This window comes from Narcine bancroftii, chromosome 1 (genome assembly GCF_036971445.1).
Source record: "Narcine bancroftii isolate sNarBan1 chromosome 1, sNarBan1.hap1, whole genome shotgun sequence".
NCBI classification, from domain to species: domain Eukaryota; kingdom Metazoa; phylum Chordata; class Chondrichthyes; order Torpediniformes; family Narcinidae; genus Narcine; species Narcine bancroftii.
In genome coordinates this window covers 85,173,820-85,198,643 of record NC_091469.1, presented here as the reverse complement: position 1 = coordinate 85,198,643, position 24,824 = coordinate 85,173,820, and the positions used below count along the sequence as shown (strand labels likewise).

General features: G+C 41.1%; 1 protein-coding gene across 7 annotated transcripts in view; it reads left to right on the top strand.

Moving 5' to 3' along the window:
• The first annotated feature begins 1,324 nt into the window (after positions 1 to 1,324).
• Positions 1,325 to 24,824, top strand: part of LOC138760765 (retinoic acid receptor RXR-alpha-A) — a 128,022-nt gene continuing 104,522 nt past the window's right edge. For 2 of the 7 annotated variants that reach the window (XM_069931851.1, XM_069931857.1), the window contains exons 1-2: positions 1,325 to 1,428; positions 1,894 to 2,015. Coding sequence is in view for 4 of the 7 variants with exons in the window: in XM_069931834.1 (XP_069787935.1) it covers positions 1,463 to 1,548; positions 1,894 to 2,015 (208 nt within the window). In the remaining 3 variants the exon portion in view is untranslated. Of the gene's footprint in view, positions 1,429 to 1,460; positions 1,549 to 1,893; positions 2,016 to 3,634; positions 3,750 to 24,824 lie in introns of those variants that run through there. The other 5 variants (XM_069931834.1, XM_069931843.1, XM_069931825.1 and 2 more) reach the window with 3 other exon arrangements.

Genomic DNA, 24,824 nt, shown 5'->3' with positions numbered 1-24,824 from the left:
TCCCAGTGCTTGAGGTTGCTGGTTGTTTGAATTCCAGATAACAGGGATTTTACTGTACTCCAATTTTATATGCCATGTCCAATGAATGAAGGCAAACATCTTCCATCTCATTTTCACCATCCCATCCAGTTTCCAAATAACCTTCCTCATTGGGCCATACTGAAGTCCATAACAACTACATTAATGTGCTACACTTATACCTTACCAGAAGCATAGTTCCAGATGGCATCACTCTTAGGATCACTGGACCACACAAGCTTCTACATGGATTATCACCTTGTTGTGGAGGAGAAACTGTGTGGTCCTGTGATCCCGAGAGTGATGCCATCTGGAACTATGCTCCTAGTAGGGTCACCCGTGGCACTAAGGTCAAGGGTGAGGTCCCTGACCAAGAACAATCCAACCAAGTCCTTGATGGTGGAGTGGGCGGTTGAAGTTACTCTGAACCCAATGGCTGTGAAGGCAGACGAAGGCTACAACAAATCCATCAGCTCCAATTGTTGTGGTTTCCATGCCATTTGGATTAGTTGGTTGATTTGTGAAGTATCGTGTGCTTCTTGGAGTGCAACATTAAGTACACATTAAGCAAATACATGCACAGACGTTTTCGATCTGTGGATCAACAGAACGAAGGCCTTCATCCTTGACTATGAGGGATAGCCATGATGACGCTACTCACCAAAAACTTAAATTAGAACAACAGGGTCTCCCACCAAAGAATCCATGTGGACTATCCCTAATCAATCTCCACTTTTTCAAGTGGTCACTAATCTTGTACCCTTGAAAATTTTCCCCAATAATTTCCCAGTCACTACATGGCTTGATTTAGTACCCTATTTCTTCCTGCTGCCCTTCTTGAATAAAGGTGCCAGATTTGCTGTCCTTCGGCACCTGACCTTTTGCCAGTGAAGATTTAAGTATCTCAGTCAGGGATATGGCAATGTTCTCCCTTGTCCCCCATAGCAGATTTATCTGGGCTGGTCTTGTGAGCCTCTGGGGTCTGGGAACTAGATTCAGGGACCTAGTAAATGGGAAAAGGAGCCTGGGCTCAATAAATTAGGACTTAGATTCTAGGGTGCAATAACAGAACACCTAGAAAAGGATAATATGATTAAACAAAGTGAGCATGTATGTATTAAAGGGAAATCATGCTTGTATCGTCAAGTCTATTCAAATACTTTGAGCACAGACTAGAAGGGCCAAAGGGGCCTGTTTCTATGCAGTAATGATCTAATGTTCTATGTACCTCGTAAAGCAGAAGGTTTTGATAAAGTCGCAAAGAGGATGTTGATTTAAAAGGTCAGAGCATATGAATCTGGGGGTAATATACTGACGTGGACTGAGAATTGGCTAACACACACTGGTCTTTCTCAGGTTGACAGGCTGTGACTAGCCGTGTTTTGTTGGCTGCTTTTTGGAGGGCTGAAGGTGAGTTCTGTTGATCTCTGTATGAGGAGGATGTATGCTGCGTTTTGCTGGTGTCTGTGCTGGGCTGCCTGAGCTGAGTGAGCTGGTGCCTATTTCAGGAAAATGTGAGAGTGCCTGCTGGTGCGTGTATTGGCTACGGCATGTCCTGTTGGTGCCTATATTAAGAGAGTCTGAAATATGTTCTGCTGGTGTCTGTATTGAGAGGGTTTGAGATGGGTCCTGCTGGTGGCTACAGTTGGAGGGTTATTCTGTTGCCTGGATTGGAGGGTTATTCTGTTGCCTGGATTGGAGGGTTTGGCGTGTGGTCTTCCCCGGTTCAGAAGCATTCGCCCTGCGGTGGGAGAAGTTATTGTCAATAATCGACAAAAGCACACGCTACCCACTTGCCCTCCGCGAGTTAAGTAACTCCTCTCATTCCAGTCAATCACTGTGATTGCTGATGCCTGTTGGGATTTTTTTTCGTAGCTGTGACTTCGCTGCAGCCTCGGGGAGCGTGAGGCAGCAGAGCTGCTGGAGACTGTGCTCGCTGGGAGAGGACCAGGAGTTAGTTCTACTGCAGGGACAAAGATTACAGAATGAATTCTCAGGTACGTCTGCTGTCTGCGAGGTGGGCAGAAGGGTGTCCCATTCTCCAGTGCTTTCTTTTCGAAGGGAGTCTCGGCTGCGGAAAATTTCCCCTCGGTGCCTCTGTTCCACTGTTCAGATGCAGTGGGGTGGGCTTTGTGTTTGTTTGGCTTGTCCTCTTTTGCAACACTGAATGTTCTGCAAGTTTTATTTGGTCACACTGTTCGTAGCGATTGCACAATCGAGACCTGGACGTGAAAGGCTGAGCAAGCAGAAACTTCCAGCTGTCCTGGAGAGAGGGGGGAGGGAGGATGGGCTCCTCTCAGCACCACACACACAGTCTGAACTTTTAGTCTTTTAACACGTTTGCAGAGAGAGTGAGAGACCCTTTGGATTGTCGGACTCCTGAGTTTAATGGATGTAAAAATAGCCCCTGACTCTTGAAAGTTTTTTTTTAAAGAGGGGAGGGTGTTCTCAGTGATTTTTCTACTTTGTGGGCGAGTTGCATAGAGAGAGAGAGAGATCTTTGAAATGGGAGATTTTTAAAACGAGAGAGCGCCATCCTGTCGACGTTAACCCTTTACAGCCTGAACCTTGTCCCTTTGTCCGGCAGCGTTGACAATTATTAAACTTTGGGGAGAAAAGTTTTTTTTTTGCAGTTATGAAACTGGCAGGACGAAGGTTTTAGTTCATCACGTTCCTAACAGCAAAGTTGAATTTGCGCGGAAACACCAGTTTTCAGTGCAAATACAATATTTGGTCAAAAGACCAGTTACAGTTCAGAACAAATGAAACTGAGTTGCCGCCCCTCGCAGTTATTGACAGCAAAATAGTTTAATACAGAGCAAGACCCTGGCAATGAATAACCCATCTGCCACTCGAATTGACGAGTGGAAGAGGTTACGGGGAATTTCTCTTATCTACCGATGGATCTGTAACATCCGCTCCAGGCCTGATTTAATGTAAACCGATCGGGATGATTTCGAAATGTTCATTGTTTTTATTCCATAGCCCCTTTTTTAAAAAAAAATTTCACACTATAAACCATACTGACCAAAATACATACAGACATTTTTCTCTTGAATATATAGTGTCATTTTCTCCCCTTTTCCCCCTCCCTTCCCTCCCTCCCTCGCCCCCCTTCCCATTTATTCAATCTATAAGATACATTAAACCCGTTAAACAATGTCGTCACTTAATAAAAATAAACAAGAAATTTTTGTCTTTTACTTTTATAAACTGAGTCCGTTCATTTCACGGTCTTCTTTAAGCACACGAATTGGAAACCGAAGGTAGGCACTCAGCCCTTCGGAGACTGCCTGTCATTATTAAAATCAGATCCTCCTCTTTCACATTCCCATTCCCGCCCCCAGTAACCTTTCAACTCCTTCCCAAGAATGCATTTGCTCGCTGATTTTTAAAAAAAATATTCAAAAACTTTACTTTCACCGCCCTCTGAGGAAGAGAGTGCAAAAGAATGGTAACTCTGGAGGTGGAGGTGGGTGTGGCGGAATTGCATATTCTCCTTCAATGGGCATCCCCATTTTTGCAACAGTGACTTCTGGTTTTCGATTGTCCCACCAGAAGAACCATCCCTTGGACTCCCGTCCCGCAGACGTTCAGTGGGAAAACTTGGTGAGCAGTTGAAGGAAAGCGCGCCGAGGACAGACAGATCTCCGAGTGGCCTTTTCGTGCTGGATTGTGACATCGTGATGCATTTTCCAGTCTTGTGTTCGTGAACAGTCAGCGGAACCACAGTAACGTCGCTGCTGGCTTCTGCACTATCTCATCTAATAGTTTGTTAAGACATTCCTTTATCTTTAAAACCCACTTCTTTAACCAAACTCAAAGCAGAAAAAAAAACAATCTGCTAATATTGTACACCTGGTTTACAAAACACTAAATCCATTTGTGGCTCGAACGCCACAAAAACAACTGTCCCCACTATTGGAATGCCATTTTTGTTACCCTATGATAACGAGTTTATTGCCAGATACATTGTACAATGAATGCACATATGCTCCGGTTTTTTTTTTTTTTTTAATCTTGCCAAATAGGGAAGTTGAGGGGTATGGGGAAAAGGCAGGTAGATGGAGATGAGTCTATCATCAGATCAGCCATGATCACATTGAATGGTGAAGCCGGCTCGACAGGCCGGATGGCCTAGTTCTGTTTCTTTAGTTCTTAATTATTGCAGCCAAAGTACCATATTTTTAAAAAAAAAACTTCAATTGTATACTTAAAAAGAGACAATAAATATTAGAGATAGATAATAACATGATGGTAACTGTGAACATTTATAATCTGACATTCCATCCTTCGTATTTATTATCTCTTTTTAATCTAATGCAAACTATTGATTTTTCCCCCCTTATTAAGCTGCAGCAAGTAAGAATTTCAGTGCATACGTACATTGTAAACTAAACTCATTATCAAATCTTTGAAATACTCAGGTAGACCACGTAGAAAGAACAAGGTTCATATTTCAGGTTGATGACTTTTCATCACAATTGGATGAACATTAACTTTGCACCTCTTTCCTCACACTACTGAACTGCCTAGTGTTTCCAGCATTTTTTTCTTTTATTAGTGTTGCCTCTCACTAACATCTGCTCATGCATTAACAGGGTCTATTAATGGGCTTGTGAAATATTTTGGAAGTATAAATGTTGTCTAAGTGGAAGTTTCTGTTTATATGTCTCAAAAATACCTTACAGTGAAAATAGTTCGGTGTACAGACTCATGGGTTGTGTCTAACATTCATACGGCAATGAGCATCATTTACCAAGTGTAGGATTTCAATGAAAAGGAAAATTAATTCACACCAAACAAAGGCAACACGAGAGCACTGTTAGGGGTTCATTCAGGAGCCTGATGACAACAAAGCTGAATCTGTTTTTAAGCCTGTTGGTGCATGTTTTCATCCTCCAAAGCCTTCTTCCCAGTGGAAGAAGGGTGTGTCTATGGGGTGTGATGGGTCCTTCAGTACATGGGCTGCCCTTCATAGGTAGTTGGAGATGTCGATTATGTCCGTGGAAGGGAGGGAAATTTGTGTTTTATTCTTGAGTAGTGCAGCTACTATACCATGCTATGATGCATCTACCAAGTATGTTTTTGAAGGTGGATGTGAGGAAGTTGTTGCTAGGCAAGGGAACATGCAATTTTCCTTAGACTTCTAACAAAGTGGAGGTGTTGGTGCACTTTTTTGATCATCATGTCAAAGTGCTTGTCTCAGTTCAGGTATATGGAAATATTATTCCTCAAAGCTTTCAACTTCAGTGTCATCAATGTGGACAGAAGTGTGGACTTTGCCCCCTCTACTGAAGTCAGTAATAATCTTCATTTTATTGATGAAGGAGATTTTTTTTTCTCACAATGATTCTGCGCAATCTGTCACGTGCTTCCAGTAGATTGGGATTGCTCCAGACTCCAGCATCTGCAGGCTGTTATGTGTGATCATTCTGTGGGCACAAGTGGATATTCAGACCAAATACCATTCATCATGTGTGATCTCAGATGGTGACAGTCACTTCTGCGATGACAATGTTAAGGTTACCTGTCTTCACAGGGTCATCGTTTTATTCTAAAATCAGCAGCATTAAAACCAGTTTCCCCTTATGCATCTCCCCTTAATTTCTTTCATTGAGTTTCAAATGAGTCAATTGTAGCATGGCAGCTTCTGCTAATACTCCAGTGAGAGCAAGTGTCCTTGAATCCATAACCAAGTCCGAATCAATGTCTGAGGAATTGGTGCTCCACTGGGAATGAATTGTTGAGCATTATTTATCAACATGTGGGATTCGCCCATGGCCCATGTTCCAGTAATGGTGAGTTGCCACCTTGAATTGGTGCAGGTCTTTCAGTGAGTCAAGTTTATTGTCATCTGATTGCACAAGTACAACCCGACGAAACAGCTTTTGCCGGTCCTTGGTGAAAAACACGCAGATACACAACCAGACATAGCACATATAAAAACAATACATATGAAGGACAAGTATTCATCTATACAAATAAATAAATATTGTTTCATGAATATGAGAGTCTCAGATGGTTAGAGTGCGCAGTTACTTTAGTCATTCAACATTCTCACTGCCTGTGGGAAGAAGCTGTTCCTCAACCTGGTGGCCTTGTCCCGCATACTCTTGCATCTCTTTCCAATGAGAGCAGCTGAAAGATGCTTTGTGTGAGGAGGAAGGAATTTTACGCACCCTCTTCAAACAATGATCCCAGTAGATGGTGGGGGGGAGAGACTCCAGTGATCCTCTCTGGCACTCTTATGGTCCTGTGGGTTTACCTCCGAACCATTTCTTTGCAGCAACTGTACCACCCTGTGATGCAGCCGGCCAGGATGCCCTCATGACAGCCCCTGGAGAAGGTGAACATAATGGTGGCCGGTAGCCTTGCTCACTTCATTCTTCTCAGGAAGTGCAGTCGCTGTTGCGCCTTGCTGACAAGTGAGGAGGTGTGCCTATACCCGGGTGGGTGTTGGCGCCTGTGGTGTCCACACCCCAGTGGGCATCAATCAGTGAAACCTGCTGCCAGTAAAGAGCAGGTACTTTCAGCAAAGGAATAATGAAAGTAGAGCATGTATGAAGCACACAGTATAGGAGGTGACGCAAAGCTGAAGAAAAACTTGGCCTCCGACATAAAACCACATCACAGCAGCCTGATCTTGTTTTCAATAAACCTACAATGAGATCTGCAGCCACGCCTGCACTGTCACATGGGGCTGATTAGCTGACCCAGATATTCATTTACTCTATAATCGTGGAATGTGCTTCAGTCAGAGAATCTGCAAAAGCTTTTGCAGGATTCATTGAAATCTAACTGCCTTTTATCTCTTTCTTATTCTTCCGGGTTTAAATTTAAATGTGGATATACAGCACAGTGATGAGCCCATGCTGCCCAATAACACCCAATTGACCGACAACCCCAATATGTTTTTGAATGGTGGGAGGAAACCGGAGCAGCCAGAGGAAACCCACTTAGTCATGTGGAGATTGTATAAATCTCCTTACAGACAGCGCGGGATCCCAACCCAGGTCGCTGTTGCTTTAACAGTGTTGCACTAATTGCTACAATAATAGGTGTTGTTTAAAACCTGACATGTTTGGAAAGCTATTCATATTAGATATGTTTGTTGCTGTTTTATCAGAAAGTTTCCAGTATTTGGATTAAATGGTAGAGATCTGGAATTTACTGTGGTTTTTGATTCCCTCTTGCCCTGCGTCATTCTGCTTTATAAGGACAAAGACTGCTCATTGTACTTGCACCTAATTGCTTTCCATTCACAGCCATCTTAGACTACATCGGCACAACTGTGGTATTCTGTTTGACCCTGAGGTGAGCCTGTGACCACACACAACCACTTCATCAATGAAGCTGTCAAATTTTACCTGGAACATAGCCCATCTCTACCTCTGCCTCAGCCAGACTGCTGGTGGAACTGTCACTTTGACAATTATACTGCACTGGCCACTTTCCATGCTTTGTTAACTAGCTCATCCAAACCTAGGTTGCCTGTATCCTCATTCCCAACATAACCCACATCCTCATCACCTCTGTGCTCACTGACCTAGGCTGGATTCCAATCAGGAAACACATTGTATTTAAAACTCACATAGTTGTTTTCCTAATGGTTCCTGTCGTTTAACCCCTTGCTCTTTCTGTCATCTGCTGCAGCACAATGTCTCTAAAAGCTGTGCTCCTACTCATTCCTCAATTTAAATCTTTTCATCATTCTCTGTAGTTCCTTCTCTGAACCTACCTCTATTCATCTCTTAATTAACCATAAATTATTCACAGAGCTAGTTTTATGTGGCTTGATGTTAAATTTTGTCTGAGGCTCCATGGTATAGTGTTGTTACAGTTATTGTAATTGTTATATACTATATATTTTGTGTGAATGAAGTACTGCAGAGTGTAGATTCTCAGCTCCATTTATACTACATGGAATAATAGCTGGGCGTGATTTTTTTTTGTCTGTTTTTGCACACAAAAATTTTTTTCAGGTGACACAACTCATTCAATAATAAATAGATTTCTCCCCTCTCATTTGTATGATGAGTGGAAATCTTGCATCAGTTTGGCAATGGCAGGAATGGTATTATAGTGCCATGTTATTCTACAGCTGAGAACAGTTGTTTCTTTAAAGGCCACAAAAGATACATATGAGAATGGACCAGACACCTGGCACAATTGCTTCTGAATCATCCTTTATTGATGAAAATTGAGGTTTGCAAATAAGTATTTATGGATTTCGTTTCCAGGTTAAGAGGACTCATTTTTGACAAATTAGGCTTTCCTCTCTTGTCAAAAAAATATTGAAAGAAGACCATATTATATCTGACAAATTATATATGATAACATACCAAAAATTGTCTGTATGCAATTTCTGCCCTCTTATCCCATGAATATCTTTAATTTCTTTATGTATTTTGATAGTCCCTGAAGAAATTTATCCAACTCTAATTCCACATTGTGCTCAGTTGGTAACACACAGTTCTGAAGATTCAGTCAGACCCTGTCCAAGATCTCATCTGGCTTAACGCTCAGTAAAATACCAGTGGAGTTCCAGGGTGCCGAGGGAGTGCTGTGCTTTGAGAGTGTAGACTAGGCTTTCTCCACATATGATACCTTGACTGATCCTTTTTTGCACTGTGCCTAATTTGCACCTTGAACATTGATTGGGTAAGGGAATCCCAGAAGATCAGCTCTGAATTCTTCACCTTGTGAATTTCAGAGTAGCAAATGGTTTTCCCTCATGCTTTGGACTGGATTAAGCAGGACAGATTTTTAAAAAAATCAGTTGAGATTTTTTTCTCCATTCCCAGAAGTCTGTATTAAATTGTATTATAGATGATAATGTATGAAGAATAAGGTTTTCTAAATGAATATATTGACAAAAATTATAATTTACCTTTCATTTTTGATTAAAATCTTCTCCCCATTTATTTGGATGAAGTAATTGAAGTTTATCTCTTACAGAGTGTAGGCCACTTGTACAATAATGATGTGTCACTCCATTACTGTACAGTGAGAGATCAATACCTTGCAATTATTTGGTGACATGTCTACCAGGATGGAATCCCAGTTTTATCTCTTCACATTTGCTACAATGTGACCAAATAAGCTATCAAATTCATTATTCATTCATTTGTTGTCTTTTAGGCAGCATTTCTCTTTCTCCTCAGACCCATACGGTTCTGTGTCCCAGGGATTTGGGCCAGTATTTTATGAACAGCCTCTGCACCCCATTATCATACTTCTGTGGCTTCTAGTGCCCATTGAGTACATTCCCTCTGTTTTAATATGTTTAGACATTGAATCAGTCTTAATACTAACCAGAATACTAATTCAGTTCAGGAGGTGAGATAATTTGTTTGATGTGTGCGATATTTAATGAAGAATTTGGCGTGTGTGCGCGTACGCGCGTATGGTGTGTTTTGTGTGTATTTGTTCACAATCATTTTCTACTGGATTGTAAATGCTTTAACTTCAGTATGTAGAGACCTCAATGAGCATGTTTGCCAGGTTAAATTGTACATGGGAGGAATGTTCATCATTAAGTGGAGGCAAAGGGCTGTGCTGTGGATACTTTCACTGTGAGTTTTTTGTCCTGACTGTAAACTCTCTGCAATCCCCTGGTCCCGTGGTTGCCTTTTGACTCTGCTCTTCAACGAACTTGGAACTTGCCAAAGCAGTGTGAAGGCAGTCACAAGGCTGGGGTGGAGCTTCTTGCTGAAATACTGTACTTCGCAGACAGTGCGTCTCCCTGAGAGGGAAGTAGCCTGGAGGGGTGGAAAGTTTTGGCAGCATGGTTGAATTCAGTTGGTCACCCCAGAAAGAGGAACTTGTCTGCCTCACTAGTCTACTCCCAGTGTACCTGGGACAATTAGTCAATTTTTCAGATTCATTGCTCTGTTTGTTCAAATCCTGCCTACACCAGTGGTCTTACAGTTCCCACATAATGATCCAAGGCTGGATGTGTAAAGGGAATGAAGGGTGCTGAACATCTGGTTACTCGCCATCATCAAACGCAAACCAGTGATTTCAGCCTCCACAGTTTACAGTGACATCAGAAGATACAAAGGCCAAAGAGTTACTCCCTAGGAACTAATAGGTGTGTTCAGGAACCTAAGCATTGGGATCTCCAGGTGTTGTGCAAATATGCTCCACCTTGTACTTTCTGAACTGAAATGATTACAAGATACTTCTGAACTGAGAGGCATGGGCTTGGGTCATGTGTGTTAAGAATGCTGATTTACTGGATAAAGGCAAAAAGTGAGTGTAGGAAGTAGAATTTAGTACATGGCATGTCCTACAGCTAGATAGTTCATCCCTGTGCCTGCTAATGGATCCTGCCCCTGTCTTCATACCTGTCCACTGCCCATGAAACTAGACTTTTCTCTGTCTCTGTCCCCATGCCAGTCTCTGTCCACAGCCCAGTCTGACTCATCCTGACCAGATCTCCTGGCCCTATCTGCAAGTGGAGATGGCCAATGTTTCAATGCATCCTTGTCACTCTTTTTAAGGCCTACTCTATTTTGTTCAAAATATGATTATTAAAAACAAAATATTCGAGAACTCCAGAGAGTGGAACTGAGTCAGCATTTCAGGTAGGAGATGTTACTAAGATCTTAAGTAGAGTCCTTCTCATGTTGCCACCTCAGTGAATTTTGAGGAAGACCAGATCCTCTCTTCCCCACCTTCCCGAAGCAGCATGGCATTGTCTCGAGTGTCCCAGTGCCTGTATTTGCATGATTGGGATGCAGAGGACAATCTCCCTGAAGCATTCCAAATCTTGTGGCCTGTTCCAAGTGGTGTCAAGGCCTTCAACAAAGCACTTAGTGTGAAATACCATGGATCATCTGGCATGGTTCCACCAGCAATCTCATAGCCTGCAGGAAGAAGTTATTTCCCAGCCTGGCAGTCTTGATTTTGATGCTCCTATACCACCTCCTTGATGGTAGTGGGTCAAAGATACTGTGTGCTGATGGGAAAGAATTTTCTATAATTATTTGACCCCTATTTAAGCAACACACCTGGTAAATGTCATCAATAGAGGACAAAATTGCCTAATATTATTCATTCTGTTCAAAAGTACTCTCAATAGTCTATGAGGTCTGTCCTTGTGTTGAGTTCCTCTTCTATTGCCTTTCTCTCCATGGCAACTTGTTTGGCCAAGAACTTTCACCCACACACTGCATCCTTTCGCTTTTCTGGTTTCTTCCCTCCCTTCAAAAACGTACAAGGGTGTAGGTAAATTGGGTGTAAAATGGACATCATTGACTCATAGGGTTGAATTGAATTATACAGTGCTGTATGTATAATTTAATTTAAATTCACAGATGACAATCTGCATGAACACCTTCCTCTTAACATTTCTGGATTGTGAAGAACTATAGAACGCAACTCCACAGAAAACAGGCCATTCGGCCCTTCTAGTCTGCCGACCACCACTCCGCTAATCCCATTGACCTACTCCCATTCCATAACCCTCCAGACCTCTCCCATCCATGCATCTATCCAATATGTTCCTAAAACTCAAGATTAAATCCACATTCACCACATCAGATAGCAGCTCATTCCATACTCCCACTCTCTGAGTGAAGAACTTTTCCCTAATATTCTCCCTAAACCTTTCCCTTTCATCTTAAAACTAAGACCTCTTGTATTTATCTCCCCCAATCTAAGTGGAAAAATTCTACTCTCATCCACTCTATCTGTACCTCTAATAATCTTGTAAACCTACATCAAATCTCCCTCCCTTCTTCTTAGCTCCAAGGAATAAAGTCCTAACCTGTTTAATCTTTCCCTATAACTCAACTCCTGAGGACCTGGCAACATCCTAGTAAATCTTCTTTGCACTCTTTCAATCTTATTGATATGCTTCATGTAGTTAGGCAATCAGAACTGCACACAATATTTCAAATTTAGCCTCACCAATGTCTTAAACAACTTCAACATAACATCCCAACTCCTATACTCAATACTTTGATTTATAAAGTCTAAGATGTCAAAAGTTTTCTTTACATCCCTGTCCACCTTCGATGCTACCTTCAGGGAATCTGTATTCGCAGATCTCTTTGCTCCTCTGCACTCCCATTTACAGTGTACATCCTTCCTTGATTTTCTCTTTCAAAATACATTACCTCACAATTGTCTGCATTAAACTCCATCTGCCATTTTCTATCACATTCTCCCAGTTGGTCCAGATCTCTCTGTGAGCTTTTACTAAAGTCCATGTAGACAACATTCACAGTCTTTCCTTCATCTTTCTTCTTGGTAACATCCTCGAAAACGCTACAAGGCTCGGTAAACATGACCTTCCATGCATAAAGCCATGCTGACTGTTGTTAATCAGCCCATGGCTGTCAAATATTTGTATATCCTTTCTCTCCGAACTCCATCCAATAATGTACCTACTACTGACGTCAGGTTCACGGGTCTATAATTACCTTTTTTTAGCCTTTTTTAAACAATGGAACAATCCTCTGGCATCTCACCTGTGGCTGAGGACATTTTGAATACATCTGCCAGTGCCCCTGCAATTTCAACACTCGTCTCCCTCAAGGTCTGAGGGAATATCATATCCAGCCCAGGGGATTTATCTACCTTTATTTGCTGTAAGGCAGCAAGAACTTCCTCCTCTTTAATCTCCATATATTTCACAACACTTCTGTTTGTTTCTCTTCCTTCCTTGTGCACTATGCCAGTTTCCTGAGTACATACTGATGCAAAAAATACTGTTTAAGATCTTCTCCATTGTGTGAGGCTCCACTCATAGTTGACCACTCAAATCCTCTAGGGAACCAATTTTGTCCCTTACTATCCTTTTACTCTTAATATACTTGTAGAAACCCTTAGGGTTTGCCTTTACATTATCTGCCAAAGCAACCTCATGTCTTTTGCCTTCTTGATTTTCTTCTTGAGTATTTTATGCATTTTATGTCCTCTTCAAGAACCTCATTAGCTCCTTGTTGCCTATACTTGCAATACATCTCCCTCTTAACCAGATCGCCAATATCCCTTGAAAACCAGTTAACATATGCCTGTTAACTTTACCTTTAATCCTAACAAGAACATACAAACTCTGCACTTTCAAGGTTTCGCCTTTGAAGCCCATTCACTTACCTAACACACCCTTGCCATAGAACAACATATCCCAATCCACTCTTCCTAGATCCTTTCTCATTTCCACAAAATTTTCCTTCCTCCAATTTAGAATCCCAACACCAGGACCAGATTTATCCTTTTCCATAATTAACTTGAAGCTAATGACGTTATGGTCACTGGATCCAAAATGTTCATCTACACATACCAGTCTGGTTCCCTAATAGATCACGTTCTGTCTCCCCTCTCTGTTGGTACCTCTATGTATTTATTTAGAAAACTTTCCTGAACACATTTCACAAACTCCAAGCCCTTTTACAGTATGGGAGTCCCAGTCAATATTTGGAAATTAAAAATCTCCTACTATCACAACGTTCTGCTTCTTACATCAGTCTGCTATCCATCTACAGGTTTGCTCCTCCAATTCTCTCTATTGGATGGTCTATAATACAACCCAATCAGTGTGGCAACACCTTTGCTGTTCCTCAATTCCACCCAAATGGCCTCTGTAGACAAACCCTTTTGGCTGTTCTGGCTTCGTACAGCTGAGAGATTTTCCCTAACTAGCAATGCCACGCCTCCCCCTCTACCACATCTGAAGCAATGGAACCCCAGAACATTAAGTTGCCCATCCTGTAACTAAGTCTCACTAATAGCAACAAAATCACAATCCCAAGTGTCAATCCATGCCCTAAACTCATTAGCCTTTTTTACAATACTCCTTGCATTAATATAAATGCACCTGAGAAAATTTCTATCACATACAAACCTTTGATTTCTGTCTATACATGCAGTCCTTGCACGACCTTTATTTTCCTCCTTCTCACTAACTGCTCTAACATTCTGGTTTCCCTCCCCCCTGCAAATCTAGTTATAACTCATTGGGACAAGACTAACAAACCTACCCGCAAGGATATTAATCCCCTTCCAGTTCAGATGCAATTCTTCCCGTCTGTACAGATCCCACCTTCCCTGGAACAAAGCTCAGTGATCTAGAAACCTGAAGTCTTTTCGACTGCACCATGACCCCAGCCACGTGTTAAGCTTCCTTCTTCTCCTATTTCTATCCTTTCCAGCTCGTGGCACAGGAAGCAGTCTTGAGACCACTACCATGGAGGTCCTCTTCTTCAACCTAGCACCTAACTGCTTGTATTTTCCTTGCAGGACCTTCTTACCCTTCCTACCTATGTACCTTCGAGCCTTGGTCCCTTCGTGGAACACAAATTTGGCTGATCATCCTCCCACTAAAGAATATTGTGAATTCAATCTGAGATATCCCATGCCCTGACATGTTGCCCTGTCAACATACCATCCAGGATTCACATTTTCCTCTACAGAGCCTCTCCTCTGTCTTCCTAGTTATGGAATCCCCTATCACTATAGCTTGCCTCTTTTTTTCCCCCTTCCTTTCTTCACCACAGGACCAGACTCTGTGCCAGAGACCTGATTGCCATGGCTTGTACCTGGTAGGGTATCCCCCTCAACAGTATCCAAAATGGTATACTTGTTTTTCAGGGCATAACAATTTTAAGAACAAAAGAACATCTCCACCATTCAATGAGATCATGACTATTCAAGATCAAGTTTATTATTATCTGACTGTACATATAACTCAACAAAACACATTTCTCCATAACAGTGTTCACACATGCACACACAGTACATAATAATCACATATTTACATAAAGATATAATTTAAAATAAATATTTTGGAATGATTTACTCAATTACAGGATATTATTCATCAATCTCACAGACTTCGGGAAGTAGCTATTTCCCAGCCTGGAAGTCCTTTTTTTTTGATGCTCCTGTACCTCCTTGTTGATAGTGGTTTTCCAGTCCGATGCTTTGCAGCTGCCACACCACACAATGATGCAGTGGGGAGAAAATTGAAAATGCCCTGATGTGAAAGGATCTGGGAGTCCTTGTGCAGGATAGTCTGAATGTAAACTTGCATGTTGAGTGGGTGGTGAAGAAGGCAAGTGCAATACTGGCATTAATTTAAAGAGAAATAGAATAAAAGGGCAGGGATGTTATGTTGAGGCTTTATAAGGCATTGGTGTTATCTCACGGACTATTTTGAACAGTTTTGGCTCAGTTAAGGAAGGATGTGCTGACGTTAGAGAGGGTTCACGGGAGGTGCTCAAGGATGATTCTGGAAATGAAAGGATTATCTCATGAGAAGAGTTTGACAGATCTTGGCCTGTACATGATGGAATTTAGGAGAATGAGGGGGTATCTCATTGAAGCATTTCGAATGTTTAAAGGCATGGACAGAGTAGATGTTGAAAGCCTGCTTTCCATGGTGGGAGAGCCAAAGACAAGAGGGCACATTTTTAGGATTGAAGGGTGTCTGCTTAGATTAGAGGAATTTCTTCAGCCAGAGAATGGTAAATCTGTGAAATTTGTTCCAATTGGTGGTTGTGGAGACCAAGTAATTGAATGTATTAAAGGCAGAGATTGATTAGGCCAAGCAGTGGGGCTAAATGGGAAAATGGATCATCTCATGAGCAGAGCAGACTCAATGGGCTGAATAGCCTATTTCTGCTCCTGTCTTATGGAAGGTTGGGTCTGGTTTCTCCTTTTGATGCAGCATGAGTTGCTGAACATTTTCAGCAATTTCTGATTTTTGTACCAAATTTTTAGCATCCACAGTTTTTGCTTTTTTTAAAAATTATTACACAATTTGTGTAATTAGACCTTCATTAAAAGCTAATTATTTTGCTGGTGTTTTGATTTGTACAAATATAGAAATTTGAACTTGTAATATCTGATCCTTCAGTAAAATTCTGAGCTCAGTAACTGTGGCATGTGAGAGGAGTGTGTGTTTGCTCATTGTTGGGCAGCATTTGTATCAGACTGTTGGAGAAGCTTGCACCTCTCAGCTTGTTAAGTGAGTGAGTTAAAAGCTTCATCCACAATTTAATTGGATCCTTTTCATCTCTAATGTCCTGGAAGTAAAGCAAAACAGAAAAAGTGCAACCCCCAGGTGTCATGCATAGAGGACCTCACTCATTAGTTATGTGCTGAAGCATGAATAGAGCACAATCCAACCCTATTATGGCTGACATTTGCGATTAAGTCTATTGCCTTTCACATCTGTATTCCCTGAATTTGAGGGCATTGATAATGTGGATGATTTGGATGTGGGGGTCAGGTAAAACCTAAGGCCACATTACTTGAAGAGATTTGGGTTCAAAACTGAAAATATTGATTGGAGGAGGGGGGTGTGTTAGAGATCAATGGGGGTAGAATATAGCACAAATCCCCATGTCATCTCATGAGATCTCCTTGATCCCATCCTCCCATGGTTCCTCTGCAAGTAGTTGTGCAGTGCTGCACTGATGTCTGCATTGCCAAAATCCAGTGAGAATGGAAGACAATGGGGAAGTAGGGCAAGAAACACAAGAGACTCCATATGCTTTTTAAAAAAAAAAACAACCCATGGAGGAACTTGGTGTGTTGAGCAAGATCAGTTAGGAGAAAAGGAACTGGCAATGTTTCGGGTCATAAAACTTCAACAACACTGATTTGGAGAGAAGCCAGTATAAAGAGGAGAGGGTGGGAAGAGTGAGGCAAGGACCATTAGGGGATGGTGAACCAGTGAAGAGTGAAGGAAGATAGGGCAATATTACACCTATTGATGGTTGTCTTGCACCTAAAGGCAAAAAAAAACAAGCTATAAATCTGAAATAGAAAATGCTGGAAATGTTCAACAGATCAACCACCAAGATTCAAGATTTAATTTATTGTCATGTATTAAAAATAGTATATTACACAAAATTGCTTTTGTCTGCTATAAGGCAGACTGATTTACCATCAGCAGAAATTGCTTGAAGCGCCTCTTACAGAGTTTAAAAAAAGCAAAAGAAAGTTCCCTCCAGAGTTACTGAGTGTTTGTGGAATTGCCTCCAGTGCTGCCTCACCCCCCACAGAGTCCAGCCCAAACCATAGGGGTAGGCTGAGCTCGAAATATAAACCTCTGATATGATTATGAACCCTTCAGAGCCCTCGGCACCCTTTTGTGTCACAGTTCTAATACCCGGTACCCCTTTACCCAGTTTCGAACCATTCTCCAGCAGTCCACAGCCTGGTGTGGGTCCTTTGACCACAGTCTCCAGAAGCCTGTGAGGGCTCCACCATCCATGGAAACAAGCAAAATTAATCTTTTAGGTGGTTGACCTTTTCACCGAAACTCTGAGAATCAAGCAAGCATAAATAGCAGAGAGGGTGGACAGATGAAAAGGACAAAGATATTCAGTGATGGGTTACAGACAGAGAGATTGACACAAATGGTAGTCCTGTTGGCTGAGAGACGAAAGTGACAACTTATATAATCAAAACTGGTCTATCTGAAAAAGATAGAAATAGGAGGTTGATGAAGAAAGAGGAGATGAATATTAATACTTACAAATATGGAATTCATGGTTTCTGGAATAAAAATGAATGTTGGAATACCTTGGAGGTCAGGCAGCATATGTGGAGAGAGGAACAAAAAAAATTCTCATTGACATTTGACCTGTAATGTTGATGGATGTTCAGTGATTCTAAAGAGCGAGTGGACTCCAAAACTGATGACTATCCATCAACTCTGTGAGAGACACAGGGAAATCAAGCAGTGTTCTGACTCTCAATCGATGTCCATTGATTGCAGCTTCAACATTGGGTCAATACTTCCTTCCCTGCGCGACTTTTCCAATTTTAAAAAATCGTTCTTTGACCTCCTGTCAACATGAAATACAAATTTTTCACAACTCTACCATGACACCTCCACTATTGGGCATACTGCAGCAAACTGGCTCACTGCCATTTTTTTAAAAAACTCTTTCTCTTTGTTCCCACTCTTCTCATTCCTTTGTCCCTGTTTGATCTTTATACATTTACATTTCTACAATATAACCCTTCGTATCCTGCACCTATGGGAATTGGTAGATGCTGGATAAGTATATTTTACAGTTGGTTGAGACTTTTACAATGATACATCTGCATTAAAAATAAACAGTTTAAAAGACTATACTGTACTTACACTGAACAAACTTCACTTGCATGAATATATAAACAAAGCATTTACTTTATTTTCAGTAACATTCTTTTAAAACATTTAACTGCCACAGCATCTGCAGATTCCGCCCCCTTCATGGAGCTGCCCAAAAAAAGAACCATATATAGATAATTAACCCCCCCCACCCCTCCCTGAAGATTACAGATGAAACATCTGACCGGGGTGACTCTTACTAAGCAAGGATAAGGAGATTCTTTAAGAGAGTCATCCCAAAGGCGAGTGGCATCAACCTGCTCTTCATCATGGGCGATGCCATTTTATTCAAACACAGTTTTATTCAAACCACTACTATCAAGACAAATTAAAAAAGACAAAGGAGGAAAAACCCAACACCCAACCAATTTTCCCCTGCAACCGCTGCAACCGTGCCTGCCTGTCCCGCGTCGGACTTGTCAGCCACTAATGAGCCTGCAGCAGACGTGGACATACCCCTCCATAAATCTTCGTCCGCGAAGCCAAGCCAAAGAAAGAAAGAAAAAGACTATAAATAAATCAAGACCAAGGCATTCTGCTGGCTGAATATTTGCACTCATCTTCACCAAAGGTTTACGTTACAATTTTAAACACCCATTTTATTTTGACCTCCTATTTTATTCTTATTTATTTTAATTTTTAAAAAAATTATTTTCCTCATTTTTTTTGTTGGTTGCTTGTATTCTGGATATCAGGGTTTTACTGTACAACCTTCACCCTTTGCTGTTGAGTTCTGTTTCACAACTGCTGCTTGGTCTCTAGTCATTCCATCTGTGTAGCTGCTTTATCTGCAGACTTTCTCTCATTTTTTCTTTCCTTCCTTCACATTTGATGACGCTCTGTTAATTTGGTCAGCTCTTTTTATTCTTCCCTCAGCTGTAAGCACTTCCTATCCATCCTTGGTTTCCTTGAGATGGGGATGATCAGGGGTCCTCTTGTCTGGGCCTGGAGTTCTCGCATCCAAGCTGTTTCCCAATGTTGGAAGGGAGGAGATTACACAATTTTGACTCCGCATTGAGAATGGAACAGAGTGTGTATGTTCCCCAAGTTGTGATAATTGGATGATGCCAGAGCATTGCTATCCTTGTCATTCATGGTGATTTACTAGGGAGGGAGGTTAGGTTAAAATTAGTTGTTGCAGTTCACCTTGAAGATCGTATATATTAGGCCATTGTGCTTCTGGTTAATGGTCACTATTTTGAGAAGTAGATGATGGAGCTCTTGATGCTCTGAGTGGTAAGGGGATTGATTTATATTCTGTTGCTAGAGGGGCTTCACAGGTTCGATGTTGAAGACCGCTTTTTATGTTGTATATTGATGATTTAGACATGGAATGAATGGCTTTGTGGCCAAGTTTGCAGATAATACAAAGTTAGTTTGAAGAGCAATCGGTGTTGAAGAAACAGGGAGGCTGCAGAAGGACATAGATTAGGAGTATGGGAAGAGAAATGGCATATTAAATACGGAAACACTTAAGACAGATTAGGGGAATGAAATCCAGAGTCGGAAAGTGTAAGATTATGCACTATAGTGGAAAAAAAAATAAGCAGGCCGACTTTTTTTTAAAATGGAGAGAAAATTGAAAATACTCAGATGTAAAGGGAATCCTCTTGCAGGATTGTCTGAAGGTAAATAAACTTGCATGTTGAGTCAGTGGTGAAGAAGGGAAATGAAATAGAATACTGTATGAGAGCATGGATGTGATGTTAAGGCTTTATAAGGCACTGGTGAGACCTCACTATTGTGAACATTTTTGAGTTCCTTATTTAAGAAAGGATATGCTCCTGTTGGAGAGGGTTCAGAGGAGTTTCACAAGAATGATTTTGGGAATTAAAGGGTTAACATATGAGGAGCGTGTGACAGCTCTTGGCCTGCATTTGTTGGAATTTAGGAGAATGAGGGGGATTTCATTGGAATTTAGGAGAATGAGGGGATCTCATTGAAATATTTTGAATGTTGAAAGGCATACACAGAGTAGATGTAGAAAGGTTGTTTCCCAAGGTAGAAAGAAGAGTCCAGGAAGAGATTTTAGGATTGAATGGCGTTCACTTAGAACAGAGATATTCAGCAATTTCTTTAGCCAGGGGGTAGTAAATCTGTGGAATGTGTTGCCACATGCTGTTGTGGAGGCCAGGTCAATGGGTGTATTTAAGGCAGAAATTGATAGGTTCTTGATTAGCCAGGGAAGGGTTCTTGATTAGCCAGGGCATTAAAGGTTATGGGGAGAAGGCTGGGCAGTGAGGCTGAGTGGGAAAATGGATCAGCTCATGATTAAATGGTGGGACAGACTCGATGGGCTGAATTACTTATTTCTGTTCCTATGTCTTATGATCACTTAAAATTGGATCTGCATTTTTTTCTTTGGCTGAATAAAACACGAAAGTCTGTGGACATTGTGATTGTAGTAAAACGCATCGAAATGCTGGAGAATCTCATTCGGTCTTTTCAGCGTCCTTAGGAGACAAAGATATATTGCCGAAGTTTCAGGCACGAGCCTTCAAGGTATAAGCAGAATAAGTCAGAAGCAGGAAATCTCAGAAAGTCTCAGAATTCAGACAATGCTGGCTGGGGAGGAATCCAGACCAGCAAAAGGTGTTAATTGGATATGATCAGGGACAAGGTAAGAATTTATCATGTTTGTGCGAAAGGAGAGTCCAAGCCGAGCTAGAGGAAGATTGGGGGGGGGGGGGTGGTTTAACAAAAGGCAGAGAAGTTGATATTAATGCCATCCGTTGGAGGGTGCCCAGTCCGAAGATGAGGTTTTTGTTCCTCCAATTTGTGAGTGGTCTCAGTCTGGCTGTGCATGAGACCAGGAACAGACATGTCAGTAAGGGAATGGGAAGAGAATTGAAATGGTTGCCAGGGGACATCACGTGATGCCGTAGGATCGACACACAGGCTCCTGACTCCCTTGGGAAATTAGTTAAAAATGTTTTAAACAAGCATTGTTTAAAGTTTATAAACATTTTTAGTGTATTTAAATCCTCCTACCTTACTTTCATGATGTCTCCAAAAGTAGCAATGGCCTTTGGAACCCAACAGGAAGATAAGAAAGAAAAAGAATCGAAGCCTACCTTGACGATGAAGCAGGGCACTGGACTCCCGATGTGGTGAGCTCTCAGAGGGTACTTCTGGTGGTGCCTCTCTGCCGCTCATGTGGAGAGATAGCATCGATGGGGAACCTGCAAGTGAATCACGCATGAGCAAGAAGTTGCGCTAGCACGGTAGAAAGAAGCTCAAAGCATGACTGGGAATGCAACAACCCCTTACAGAAAAGTTGGGGACCTTGACATCGGCACTGGAGGAGGAAGAATTGGGGTCAGGAGGAGGTTCATCAGTTGAAGAAGAGGAAGGAGAAGAAGAGGAGGTAATGCAAGAAATTAAATTTAATCCTCAGATCAAGGCAGAGGAGTTATCTGAAATGATAAACAGATTAAAGGAATGAAGGGGTAAATGAGAGAAGAATTAAAGGAGGTTAAGGTTGAAATTAAAGAGATAAAAGAAACTGATAAGGTACTGGAAGTTGTGAATAAAAAGAAGAAATTAGAAAAAAGGAGAAAATTACTAGAGTGCAGGATGATGTACAGCATGCTGAAGACAGGGTGTCCAATGTGGAAAATACAGCTACTGGTTTAATTACAGTAAATGAAAAGCTTTCTGATAAAGTGGATATTTTGGAGAATTTCAGTAGACACAGAGCACGGTAACAGGCCATTTCAGCCCACAAGTCTGTGTGCCCAATTTATACCCTATTAGCCCATGCAGACACAAGGAGAACATACAAACTCCTTACAGACAGCACGAGATTTGAATTGGGATTCTGTCCCGATTGATGGTGCTGTAAAGGCGTTGCCCTAACCACTATACTAACTGTGCCACCCATTATGCTATCGTGGCAGACAAAGTTCTTAGACTGTGCAGTAACGCATCTTCAATGGTTAATCTTGGAATGGACAAAACACCGATATTTTCCAGGACATATTGGTTTGCATGAAATACTTCATTACTGGGTATGAAGTAAAATAAACAATTTTCCATGTTATTGCACCTTCCATGACTTGAAGCGTCCATTGTGCTTTTACCACTATTTTTAGTTCAGGCGATGCCCACGTTATACACATTTGGCTAATGAATATTTGCATTTACAGAACTCACACAACACTTATGAAAATTTTGAGATTCAGAAATAAAAAAAAATGCTCTTATAGAATTTTTGTAGGGATAAGGTAAATTTGTCAATACATGTTAAGTACCCCTTATCTGAATACCCGATATCCGAAATGATCCAAAATCTGAAACTTTTTCCGCCTATGATCCCATAAGGTTAAATGTAATATGTAATAGTGTTCAGAAATCTTGATCGGAAAACAGGACATATTGGTCATAAGTAGTGCATTATTGAGTGTAGATATTTCAAAATGTGTCTATTTCAGTTAATTTGCGCATATGTAAATATTTATATAACCATATAACAGTTTATGGCATGGAAACAGGCCATCTCGGCCCTCTCTAGTCCACGCTGGTTCAATCCAACAACTCCTCTAGATTCCCCCGCCTATTCTCCGCCCATAACTCTCCAACCCCCTCCTATCCATGTATATATCCAGTCTCCTCTTAAATGAAAGAATTGATTCTGCCTCAACAATTTCAGTATTCAAAAAAAACTATTTCATTATTCCATTCAGACACCACTCTCTGAATGAAGAAGCATCCTCTAATGTTTCTCCTAAAATTTTGCCTCCTTACCTTCAACTTGTGTCCTCTTGTTTCAACCTCCCCTGCTCTCAGGCGAAAAAGTCTTGTGTCTAGTCTATCTATTCCCTTCATAATTTTAAACACCTCTATCAAATCCCCTCTCATCTGTCTACATTTCAATGAATAAAGTCCTAATGTGAATGCAAGTATCTTTAAGTCTGAGTGAATGAATGCATTTTTAAAAAATGGTCCAAAATCTGAAACACTTCTGGTCCCATGCCTTTTGGAAAAGGGGTACTTGACCTGTATTATGCATTAAAAAAAAATTGTGTTTCTTTATGCTTCTCAAATGACACAACTTTCCATTGAGGAAAATTGTGATTTGCAATATTTTATAAGAATGCAAGCTCCTTTCCTCTTGCAGCGTCTGCCTGTATTTTTGAAATGTAGTGACTTGTGAAGAAACCAAAGTAGACTGGAGAATGGGATCTAGAACCAGCAATTATTCATGATTAAATCATTTATTTTTGTGATTGTGCTTGGATTTTCGATGGAGTGGTGTTAGCACTGGAGAATTATTATTGAACATTTCTTTTCTCTGCAATGGAAAGAAGGTTGAGCATGATTGGATCAAGTATATTGTCTTTAGGTGATGTCCTTGGGCTTTTCTGATTGACCTTGGGCAACACAACCAGGTGTGTCAGATGTGACACAGATTCTCAATGATCTTATTTACTCCAGGAATCTTTGGCATTATGCTGAGTTGACAGCAAGTCTACTTTCTTGGATTTTCATGCATTTGTTTCTTATGACAATATCCATCTTAGACTTATGATGGAAGTCTGGAACTACTTGGTTCTGGAAAAATGCAAGCTAACCATTGATGAGTGAAATATTGGTTCTAGCATGGAAGGAACTCTTTGGTTTCTCACCACATTAAAGGGTGACTGGATAATCCTTGTCAAATTGAGGGTGAAGGTAGGGAAAAAATAATATGGTTAAAGCCCCCTCCCCAGTTTCAGGCTTTTATGGGAATTGGTAGAGACTGGTTATTTTTCCATTTGTTTGTAGGATTGGTGAACTAACTGCTAGGGGGTACCGTATTTATTAGCTATTTATTTTTCTTTTTTTGCCGATTGCTTGAGGCTGTTGGTTGTTTGAATTCTGGTTAATGGAGAGTTTACTGTACTATGGATGCTGAAAATCTGAAATAAACTAGATAATGCTTGAAATTCTTGTTAGACTGCATTCATAGAAAATAGTTTAACCTTTCAGGTCAGTGAACTTTCATTAGAGCAGGAGAAAGTTTAGGATAATGATGATGAGGAGGAGGAAGGAAAGAATGAAAGAGAAAGTCTGTGACTACAGTGGAAGGAAAAAGTACACAATCTCAGAAGGGATGTTGCTAATTAAGGACAGGAAACATTAAATTGGCAAAGGTGCTGAAAATAGTCAGCATCTGTGTAAAGGAGTGGAGTTGATGTTCCAGGGACTTTTCGAGAGAACCTAGTTTTAAGAAGCAGAGTAAGATCGAAAAAAGAAAATAACAGAAGAATATAAGAATGTAAGAGCATAAGAAATCGGAGCAGGATTAGGCCAAATGACCCATTGAGCCTGCTCCACCATTCAATGAGATCATGGCTGATCTGATGATAGGCTCATCTCCACCTACTCGCCTTTGCCCCATATCCTTTAATTCACCTACTATGTATAAATCTATCCAACTTTGTCTTAAATATATTTACTGAGGTTGCTTCCACTGCTTCCATAGGTAGAGAATTCCATAGACTCCCTATTCTCTGGAAAAGCAGTTCCTCCTCCTTCATCCAAAATCTACTACTCTTGAATCTTGAGGGTATGTCCCCTAATTCTAATTTCCCCCACCAATGGGAACAACTTGTCTACCTCCACCATGTCTATGCCTTTCATAATTTTATGTTTTTACAAGATCCCCTCTCATTCTTCTCCAGCAAATACAGTCCAATCT